Genomic DNA, 11,391 nt, shown 5'->3' with positions numbered 1-11,391 from the left:
CGCCCAGCCCAGCAGCGCCAGGTACACCGCGCAGAACGCCTCCGCCAGCAGCACCGCCAGCCGCGGCGAGTCCTCCTCCTCCGCCGCGCGCAGCGCCAGCCCGCGCAGCGCAGACACGCCTACAGAATAACAACTTTGATAAATTATGCCTTGTAAAGACCTCATAAAAGTAACTACATACTTATAAAAGTTCTCAACAGTTCATTTGTTGGTGTCTAGTAGATACTTTGTATACCCCCTTAAACTTGCTATGGTAGAAAATAAAATTATTTTAAATGAACTTTCTTACAAATGAAGATAAAATATTAAATTTAATTTATGCAAAATTATACTTTTTTCGCAACTGAACTTAATATTGACTACCTGGCCATTTATTTGGTGTAGTAGTGACGGACAGTTCTTCAACAGAGTATCGTCTCGGCCGCACCAGGAGATTGGAGGTGCCTGGTGTTTCTGCAATCATTCTAAGGAACAACAGAACGTGAGAATAGATAAGTATAATGAGTTGTGGAGGCAGTGTCAGGTACGTACCCGTCGTGGTGGTGCGCGTGCTTGAGGCTGAAGGTGTCGGAGTCACAGAGGCTCTGGTAGATGCAGGCGGAGAGCGCGACGGCCAGCTCGCGCAGCGTGTGCAGCAGACGCGTGGCCGCGCCGCCCGGCACGCACAGCTCGCCCACCGTGCCCAGCATGTCGTGCGCCACGCACTAACACGTTCATCAAACTTCATTTCATGCACTTACCACTATATTTGCATTGTGCCTCTCATTGCCCTCACAACAAAAGTGAAAGACTTATAGACATATGCAAGAAATAAATAACATAAGAGACTATATCAAGTTAATATTAAAATGATAAATAGGAAAGATTTGTATCTTTGTATGTATATAAATAATTTAAAAATTACTGGATAGATTTTAAAAATTCTTTTACAATTAAAACGCTCCATTATTGAGTAACATGGGCTATTTAAACTATTTATTTAATTTAACGCAGATGAAGGCGGGAGCAATAGCTAGTATAACAAAGTTGTGTAGTGTGATATACCTGTAGATGTCGCACGGGGTCCGCGACCACTGTGTTGTTGGCTGCAACGGCGGCGGCCAGCAGCGGCAGCGTGGTGGGGAAGGGCAGCGGCGACAGCAGCTGCTGGTGCTGCTTATCCTGGCCTAGCTCCTGCAGCAGCAGTACTAGCTCCATGCGCACCGACGCCAGCCCCCCGCCGCCCGCGCCGTGTAACGAGCAGTACGACAGTAGCGTACGCAGCAGTGTCTCGTTCGCTGCATTATATTATGGTTTTTCGAATATATTTGTAGAGAAAGTTTAGTGAAGATTAGAGTGGGCTCAATATGCATGAACCGTAATTCAATATACATTATTGATGTTATTGTCACATATCGCTCGGCGAAAATAAATTTCACATAATAATTGTCAAAAACCAAAAAGTTGACATGGTGTAAAGTATTGACTGAACAAAATAGAAGAACTGTCATTTTGAAAAAAAAAAAAAGATTAGTCATTAAATTGTATTCTGTAAAACACTTGGGAAAGGCTATGTCCCGCGGTGGACAAACAGCTGCTGTTGTCGGTGATGCTGACATGTACTTGTTACCTTTGAGCCACTTGCGGCGCCGCACTGCGCGCTGCACCTTGGCCTCGAAGTCGGCCTTCTCTCTGGCGAGGAGCTGGTGCAGCGTGGGGCGGTCGGGCAGCGGCGGCGGGTCCGCGTCCGCGCACAGCAGCTCGCCGGCCGCGCCGCCCGCCGCCGCGTACCCGCACAGCCGCCGCAGCGCCTCCACCTCGCGCTCCAGCCAGATGTACAGCTGGTAGCGCAGGTGGCCGCCTGCACAACGCAACATTTTTTAAACATTCTTTAACCATTACAAAGATAATTTAACTGTGAGTAACATAGGCTATGTTTTTTTTTATTATTTTTTAATTCCACGCGGCCGAAGTCGCGAGCAACAGCTAGTAAATTATATTTTCATTAAAATAAAAATCTATAGGACAAAATTTATTGGGGTTCTGTCTCCTAACCGTGTACATGTTCCATTAGTTTAAAAATTATAAAACTCATTTTAATTGGTTTCCACTACGAAACTAAAACAGCAATGATGACACTTATGTGACAGCCGTTCGCTTATTTTCTGTTGCTTCCTACTAACATCGATCACATTTGGTTTCTCTGCTCAGTACCGATAGTTAATGCGTGACGTCATTAAATCATCAGCAAAAGGCACAAGTAATATAAACTTAATTTTGTCTTACCATCGACTTCAAATCCAGTAGCCAGTGTACTTAGCTCCTCCATCAGGATCTTCAAACAAGCCACGAACTTCAACTGCTGGGCCATGATGTCAACTTGAGGGGCCTCTTCTTTCTGGTCATCCAGTCCATTCTCAACCGGTTCTTCGGGTTTATTTATTTTCATTTCTAGTGGCGGAGTTGAAGCACCAGATCCCTCAGACCTTCAAACAATAATAGACATTACTTAAAATAGCCATTTTTTATCGATATATCAAGTAGTAATAAAACTTACTCTTTGTCTTCGTTGTCGTCATCCCAAGTGAGAACTAAGTCATCATTCTTGACTGTACTAACCGGAGCTCCCCAGTCTACTGATGATGAACTCCAATCCACATTCTCTTCTTCCTCTGTTCAATTTATATTCTGTTACATTTTATTTTGTGACACTATTTAATTTATTTTATAAGAAAAGATGGAGGTTACTATAATTTTGTAAAATGTTTTATTACATGCCAATACAAGGAGTTGGCGTAATAAATTAGACAACTAACATAATACCTTTCAAAGTACTAGCTCCATGCGCACCGACGCCATCGATGACAAAACGTTGTTTACTATGTCTAGTCTATATTTGTTATATGTCTTTTTAAGAAAAAAAAATAGAAGTTAACAGTAAAAGAAATGAATTTTTACACACTTTTCGCGGGTGTATTATCCACAATTTGTCCTGTATGTATGAATGTTTCTTCTACCGAAGGGGCGGAGACTGGTTGTCTTATCTTCTCATCGCGCACTCTGGCGGGCAACTTGGACAACACTTCGAGTGCGAGCGCCGGGCAGCCCGCCTTGAAGTGCCCGTGCGCAGTCTGGAAGTACAGGCGCCGCTCCAGCCGCGTTATGCCCTCCTCCGCTTCTTGTTGTAGTAGTGCTAATGTACCACCCTGCACAAACAATAAAAACGTTAAAAAATGTATATGAAAACTAGCATTCGCCGCGACTCCGTCCGCGTGAAATTAAAAATAAACAAAAGAAAGCAGCCGGTGCCAAATTTCGATCGAGATCAGTCCAGTTTAGGCTACAAACTCTTACAAATATCCATCAAATACACTTATTTATTTTGTTTATTAATTTTTTTAGATATACATCCATTCTTTTGTAAATTTAACTTAGTCTAAGTTAGTATTCTTTAAAATACCCGAAACATCTAAAGTTAAAAACGTGAGTTATGACTGTTTACGTTGGAGAATATGGCTTATGCATGCCTACTACGTAAAAAAATCAATGATTCTAGTATTATTACCTGCGTGGGTAAATTATGTCTCTTTAGTCTTGGATGCGTTCGCAGATATACATAGAAGTTGAAGACACTGGGCACGGGCTCGTCGCTGCTGTTAGCTGCGTGCAAACGACCGGCTGTACGCAACAACGTGTCAAGCGCGGCGCCGTACCGACGTAGCTCCCACAACGCCATAGACCGCACGAACGGATCCGGGTGGGCACGCTCCAAGTCTATCTCACCATCTTCTGTCTCACCACTAGAGAAAAAAAGAAACAATATTATATATAAACCAACGAATACAATATTTGGACTGCATTCTCTTCAGCTGACCAACATAAAAGTCTTATCGTCATGTCATCTCTTTCATTTTCTTTCAAAAAACAAGGACATGTTCATTCTTACCCAAGTACTTCATCCATAAGTAATTTTTGTAAGCTGGGCGGCAACGTACTATCCGATTCGTACAGGCGGGCGATAACCATAGCCAATTGTAAATCTCCGAGACGGGTTATCAATACCTGAAATTACTAAGTCATTATAACAAGATATTCATAAACAATATCCGATAATTTAGAATCTCGAATACATTGGAAATTAATAATAAAATTTTGAAATTAATGTTTGACCTCTAAAGCGTCCTTGAGAGCACCTCCTAGCAGGAAGAAAGCGGCAGCGTGTTCAAATCTCTGCTTGCCGAGTAATACGAACGCATTCTTTAACGCCGCCTTACGCCAACGGTCCTCCGTGAAATCATTGGCGAAGAACTGTACAATAAGAAAAAAAAAACAATAAATACACTTCTTCTACAAAACATAATTATTCTTTGTAAGTGGTAAAAGCAAAGACATTCAAGAAATACATAGACTAGGCACAGTGACTAAATTTTTTTCACGGGTACTTTCTCTGAAAGATACTATATCAGTTAAGTTTAGTACGCCACTTTGTGGCACATTTTACAAAACTATCATAAGCTCCATATTTTGCTATAAAATAAACTTGGTTTTGGGACTATATCAACAGATAGCGTCAATGATATTATTTGAGAAATGTTTCAAGCGAAGCGTCAACTATGTCTACTCTATATATGTTTTAATCTCTTTGGGTAAGAGCTTCGTTATATTAGTATAGTATTTTGCAATATCGGACTTACGGCTGTCATCCTATCGTCTCTATTGGATCTGAACAGTCCCCACAGCAGCATGCGTTTCTTCATAGCTAAGTAGTAAAGTGCGGCGTCCATCGGCTCCTGCTTCGCCATGTATGACGCACGCGCCAACTTCTCGACGCACGTACGTAGTAAGTCACCTCGCACCCACCATCCCACGCCTGCACATAACGTATATTAGCGTATCCAACAGTAGACATTTTACATTACAGACTAGCTTTCGCCCGCGATACAAAGAAATAAAAGTGAGTAACCTATGCTTTCTTCCAGACTATGCTCTACATCTATGCCAAATGTCATCCTGATACGTTCAGCCGTTTAGGCTAAAAACTATAGCAAACATCCATCCATCTAAACATTCGCATTTATAATATTAGCATAAAGGAAGATAAGATTATCGATTAACTTTAAAACAATGAAAAAAAAAAATAATAAATAAAAAATCTTAAGCCATAAAAAAATTGTTGTCGATGGCAAAGTCATCTTACAAGTTTGTAAGTAAATTTAAGTAAAGCACTTGGTAGTAGCATTTTGAATTAGACTGTAAATAAGTTTTTTGAATGTAACTAAACACATAAATGTTAAAAGTTAACGTTAATATGACTTACCAAGTTCCCTCATAGTGGACCATTTAGGCTGTCCCTTAGTGTACCCGGGCACTAACGACAGCAGCTGCTCGTGTGTCTCTGAGTGGTACGCCCACACGAGGTTGCAGGTGCCGACGCCGTCGCGCTGTAACGACGCGCGCTGCGCAAGGGGTAGGCAGCGTAGTAAGTACCCGTAGTGCTTCATAGCTAGTAGGAACCGAAGTCCGCAGTCGTCGAGTGAATCTGTAAATATCAATAGTTAGTTTTTTTTTAATACGTTAAATAATTAAGAATTAATCTGTAACTAAAATTCAATCGGTAAGCATTAAATAATTTTAAAATCTATGCTAAGTTTGTTCAGTAAAAAATCCAACCTCTGGCAGACAAGAAGTTCGTATACAGCCAAAGAGGTATACGGGCCACCAAGACTTTTGCCTATTTAATATTTAAAAAAAGTATAGTGTAAACAGAAGTGTGGGAACTGTTCACGTATAAAGATGTAATTGTAAAAGAGATTAAAAGAATAATTTTGTAAATATATACATATTTGAATAAAGATATTATTTTAGAATAAAAAAGTGTACATTTGGTTGCCGCACTGTCGGAAACAGATTAAAAAATTAGCACAACATCAAACACAATTTGCATAAAAATGATTTACATTACAGTAAGTTTACTTTACGTCCTTTTATGAAATTTTAAATAGTACATAACTTTGAAATATCAATAAAATGAAGACTTTCTTATCTAATTAACAGAAATGGATAAAACAAACCCGGCACGAAGTCCTGTGCGTTGTTGTGTGCGAGATCAACACGCGCGTTGGCCGCAAACCGCTCCGCGAAGTCCGCGTCGCACGTCGACACCGTGTCCGCCAGCGCCAGCAGGTGCATCTGGTCCAGCGAGCTCAGCCCCGGCAGGTGCGTGTGTGTCAGGAGACGTGATAGGATACGACCTGGAATTAGATGATACAGATTTATATATCGTAAAATTCGAATCATGGATTATTTTCACATATATAATATAAACATCAAACAAATTTGATTTCGCTCGCGTGAAATTAAAAAATATAGCCTATTTTACTCATTGATAACGTACCTTTTTAATGAAGGAATTTTTAAAATCGACCAAGTACTTTTTGGGTTGTTTTAATACATACAAAATTAAAAATCTTTCCTTTTTATAACATTAGTATAGAAAATAGTAAAAATCTAATGGACTCAAAAACTCATTAAAATGATGTGTTATGTATTATATTTAGTTTACCTTGTCTAGGACCGAAATGTGATAGCGGTTGCCTTTCGGGCATCGAAGGACGGCGATCCACTCCATCTTCCTCGCTCAGTAACAGAGCATCCAAATCGTCTTCCGTTTCCATCGTTCCCTCGAACAATTCATTATAATCCTGTTCGAAATTAAAAGATTTAAAACCTTATTTACATTGTATTTAGGATTCATTTTAAATGGTGTTAAAGGTTTAATTGAGCCGAGTTCAAAATACCTATCTATTGTTAAGAAGAAATCGTAAACTAGAAATACAATACTAGAACATCGGAAAACACGTCCCGTCCCTATGACATCTGTCAATGTCATTCAAAATTGTTAGGATAAGCGCGCTAATTTGGCGGGAATCAATAGTGGAATTATTGAAGTTAATTGCGTTGTTACAATTACGTTATTGTCTAAAACTATATAGGCCTCACCTTAGCTTCTTGTATAGTGGACGGATGATGAGGTGATTCCTTGTCAGCTACCAGCAAAGTCCAAAGTGGCAATGGCGGCACTGACGTCAGTTCCGCGTAGTCTAACTGTACATCTTCCGTTATCTGAATTCAGTTTACAAGTTATCCTCTGTAGCGAAGAACAAGACTGAACTGTACAACAACGTACATTTCAGTTTAAAAAAAAACGTTGTATCCAATAATATAATTTTGGAAAAAATAATACCATTCATTGCAGTAAAAACTGAAAAATACGATAATCAAAAAAATATAACAAACATGTTGCATTCACGAACAATGACACCACGATCTGCGGGCTGACTTGGTATTTGAAAGTCAGTACTCACTTTGACATGGCGTAAGCATAATGCATGCAATGACTATGATATGATTGTGTGAAGTGCACACAAATAAATTACACAACGACTTAAAGAAAAAAAAAAAGATAAAAACAATAGAAGAATTTAACCGTTTTTTACTATTAATTTACCACAAATTCTGTAGTTTTGGCGTATTGATTTACCTGTGTGACGCCATCTAGCGGCGAGGCTGCGCCGGCGGCGAAGGACACGGACAGCGTGCGGGAACGCGACCAGCCGCGCTGCAACACACGCTACATGCACGCGCCGCCATATGGCGTACGTACTGCCATCTTGTATATGTGCCGCCATATTGCGTACGCGCCACCATATTGTGTATGCGCCGCCATCTTGTATACGTGCCGCCATATGCGACACGCCTCCAATGAGCATGCTCAGATAGTGATAAGTCATGCGACAGCGACCGAGTGACAACATTTATGGCTATATGCATATTATCTTTGCAAAACCGAACCTACTATTTATTATTGAAAACTTTGGTTTAAATTTTGTATTTAGTTAAATATTTTCTTTGCTTATTAAAATCAATCGCCTACCAAGTTTTCTGTCAGTCACTTTTAATATCAATACTTAATAATTATAAAATTCCACAAATAAAATTTTGAAAAAACTGTGAGATGATATGAAAGGTGGAAAATTTGTGCAAAATTGTGAATCCAAAGCTCAGGTGTTTGCAAAACAATAGCTTATGGTAACAATCCTTTTAAATCCGTTATTGATCGACGTATAATTTCTTACAAAAGCACAAAAGTCGTTTTAAGCAAGTTGTTGACAATCCTACATCACGGAAGATTCCTTTAAAATTCCTATGTTAGTAATATGAGTTCAAAATTCATTTATATACAGATATCATTCGGTAATTTAATTTTATCTATCAATTCCGTAGTGCGACTTAACAGACTTGAATGGCAAACATATGCATAAACACTGTAAGCAAGTAACATATCAATATTGAAGCTTATGTGAGCGTCATACGGTTCACATTCCAATCATCAGACCCGCTATAGTGCCACTCACATTGCAATGATTGAGGCTGACATGAAAAATAAATACTACTTTTGTACCTGTCTGGAAAGACTATCTTCATCTCCTTGAGAACTGCGGTTAGCGTAAGACCCTCCAATACATCTGAAATACAAATAATATAATGAATTTTCCTTTTTAGAAAGATAATTAAATTGTATTTTTATTCATCGTCCTAATTATAAGTCTATATAATACCACTTGGATTATAATTAGTTAACACTGGCCGCCGACAATCCACCGAGACAATAAAAATTAAGAAGCAAAAAAAAAAACAACGTGTGGTCGCGATATAGTTTTGCAATTATTGTAAATATGTAAATAAGTTTAAATAAAAAAAAAGTTTTAATTGGAAGAAAAGTTTTGTTTGGTATTTATGGCTGCCGCGCTGTCAACAAGTTGAACACTAATAAAATATCGCACTCACCTGACTAAATGTGCAAGTATTGCCTTCACCCATCGTATTTTTCCACTGTTCAGTAGTTCCATTAGTTGTTTGGGATGATACTGCGGTAGGACAGGGCAGGCCATTTGCGATGCCTCGAATAATCCGTAGTCAGGCATATAGTTCAATAGAGGCTGTTGGGGTAAAATAAACCAATTAAAAACCAACCAAGACATCGTATTCGATATTTCTTATAGACTTTCGGAAAACACAACACTCTGTCCCATTCCGATCGCATATTTAAATGTTACGGTTAGATTTAGCTGTGGTAACATTATCTATCCCTCTCATTCTACCAAAAAGAACAGAAATGGCAATATGTGGATTTATTACGTAGATTGGATATAAGTGGATATGTATAGGAAGGGGAATTATCATCTTTATGTGCGTCTTGTTCGTTGATTAAGGGTAGACAACACATCTACAATTGCCGATGTATATGGGCAGCGATCGCTTCGCTTTCTCGGCGAATTTAGGTGGCTACTCGAATGTTAGCCACCTAATAATGTTGAGAAGAAAATGTTCTTAAGCAAATGTTAGTCAGTTAACATACTTGTGGTTGATCGGACTGAGCCTTGTTCCGTCTCCTGGCGTCTCTCTCCAGCAGCTGCAGGTTGATGGAGGACACGCGCTGCAGATGCGGTGCGGACACGCGCAGGTCGGAGTCCCGGAGCGCGCGGGACTCTCCGCCCTCCTCTATCTCCTGTGAACATATTATTACTTATAACACATTCTAATACAAATGCTGAGTGTTGAAAAACTTTACATAAAAGTCTTATATCTATACTAATATTATTTATTCCTCTATAGGAAAGATTTATATTTTTAGATTTTTGTATGTATTGAAATAACTCGAAAACTCCGATTTAAAAAATACATTATAAAAAGCTACGTTATCACTAAGTAACATAGACTATATGTTTACTACTTTTTTTTAATTTCACGCGGACGATATCACGAGCAACAGCTAGTTTTCAATAAAGTAAATGTTTCTCTACTTAAGAATACATAAATAAAATTATTCAAATACTTAAAATGAAAACTACATCTATAGTTCCTAAACATATTGAAGACCCAAAATGAACTGCGCATTGCGCAAAGCCCTACCCTAGAACTATTTCACGTGAAGTCTATAGAGTCATCGAAATATCTAAAAACTTCTGTACCTGTATCTGTCCCGAAGGTAACTGCTGGTTCTCAGGCTTCCACTGCGAGTAAACATGCATCTCCGAGTCCATCCCCACCACGAGTATCCCATCCCGCACCCACGAGATCTGCATGGGCAGGGGGGGCAGCCCGTCTGCCGTCTTCAGGTCGATACGTCGTAGCTGCATCCATCTGATCTCTTCCACGAACAGCGGCGCGGCAAGAGACGACGCCTTCCTTAATATAGGACGGTTGTTGTTTATTGATTCTTTCATTGCCTGCAAAAATAAGTTCATAACTTACTAATGTTATGATCCGAAAGTTAAGATGGATGGATGTATATTTGATTGAGTTTGTGACCTAAAGGGTTAAACGGAATACGATGAAATTTGCCATAAAGACTATGCTGAAAGAAAGCATAGATTACTTACTTTTGTTTTTAAAATGATAAAACGTATATTGCTTACTGCGACACGAAAAGTTTGGCTTGTAATAAAAAAGAAACACCTAAAGGTGTATTATATATTAGGTAAAAAATTATGTATTATATTAAATCTTACCTTTAGGTTAGCTTGAGCTAGATCGCTGGAGACAGGCGTGAACAGTAACACTCTAGATCCAACAGCCACCGTCAGTATATGTGAGCCGTCTTCCTTCGACACCCAGTCCAGTTGCACCAGATGCTTCTGTGTCAGAGGACATGTGTTTCCATTCTCCATGATACTCCGTCGTAGTGACTGCAGCGTGCTGAATGAGGGTACGGCTAACAGTCCCGCTGATTTACCCGAATCACCTTCTCCATTACGGTTGTTCCTACTCTCTTCCGAAGAGAGGGTTTGAAGAACCTGAAAGAAGTACACGAAATAATAATTCAGAATTATAATACATATTATTTAAATAATATAACGAATAATTAAGCTGCATTCAGGGTTACTAATTGGTAACAAAGAAGTCCGTAAGTGTAACAGGACCACTTAAAGACTGTTACAGATTTCAGTAAATTCAGTATTTAAGCGTCGTTTTATCGCTATAACATATGTTTTAGTATTCGATCATAAGTGCGACAATCTTACTAATATTTTAAATACAAAAGTTTAAATGGATGGATGGATGTTTGTTAGAGTTTGTAGCCTAAACGGCTGAATATTTTTTTAAAATTTGGTACAGATGTAGATGGTAATCACTATTGTTTTTTTAAGTCCACGCGGACGAAGTCGCAGGTAAAAGCTAGCTAATAAAAATTTGATTAAATTATTAAAATGAAATGTCCACCTGCGTCAATCTCTGTTTCTTCTGCATGAATGAGGTATCATGTAGATAGGAGAGATCAATCTGCGTGTCGACGCTGACGCCGACGCGCGGCAGGCTGACGTTCCTGAGCGGGATGGTGTCCTCCAGCAG

General features: G+C 39.3%; 1 protein-coding gene across 1 annotated transcript in view; it reads right to left on the bottom strand.

Annotated features, from left to right (window-relative positions):
* LOC106104729 (dmX-like protein 2) overlaps positions 1-11,391 on the bottom strand; it is a 40,720-nt gene that overhangs the window by 11,420 nt on the left and 17,909 nt on the right. The window contains exons 21-43 of the mRNA XM_013284860.1: positions 11,263-11,391; positions 10,551-10,835; positions 10,011-10,268; positions 9,398-9,547; positions 8,827-8,978; positions 8,441-8,504; positions 7,520-7,597; positions 6,979-7,101; positions 6,542-6,680; positions 6,051-6,230; positions 5,297-5,518; positions 4,674-4,849; positions 4,150-4,287; positions 3,926-4,041; positions 3,545-3,779; positions 2,942-3,185; positions 2,537-2,651; positions 2,266-2,465; positions 1,610-1,840; positions 1,045-1,277; positions 532-704; positions 364-464; positions 4-119 (exon numbers count right to left, since the gene is read on the bottom strand). Of these exons, the coding sequence (XP_013140314.1) occupies positions 4-119; positions 364-464; positions 532-704; positions 1,045-1,277; positions 1,610-1,840; positions 2,266-2,465; positions 2,537-2,651; positions 2,942-3,185; positions 3,545-3,779; positions 3,926-4,041; positions 4,150-4,287; positions 4,674-4,849; positions 5,297-5,518; positions 6,051-6,230; positions 6,542-6,680; positions 6,979-7,101; positions 7,520-7,597; positions 8,441-8,504; positions 8,827-8,978; positions 9,398-9,547; positions 10,011-10,268; positions 10,551-10,835; positions 11,263-11,391 (3,858 nt within the window). The remainder of the gene's footprint in view (positions 1-3; positions 120-363; positions 465-531; positions 705-1,044; positions 1,278-1,609; positions 1,841-2,265; positions 2,466-2,536; positions 2,652-2,941; positions 3,186-3,544; positions 3,780-3,925; positions 4,042-4,149; positions 4,288-4,673; positions 4,850-5,296; positions 5,519-6,050; positions 6,231-6,541; positions 6,681-6,978; positions 7,102-7,519; positions 7,598-8,440; positions 8,505-8,826; positions 8,979-9,397; positions 9,548-10,010; positions 10,269-10,550; positions 10,836-11,262) is intronic.

The sequence above is a fragment of the Papilio polytes genome, unplaced genomic scaffold, assembly GCF_000836215.1.
Source record: "Papilio polytes unplaced genomic scaffold, Ppol_1.0 DF823399.1, whole genome shotgun sequence".
Classification (NCBI taxonomy): Eukaryota; Metazoa; Arthropoda; class Insecta; order Lepidoptera; family Papilionidae; genus Papilio; species Papilio polytes.
The sequence above is the reverse complement of the archived record's forward strand: the minus strand, read 5'-3'. Positions and strand labels throughout refer to the sequence as shown.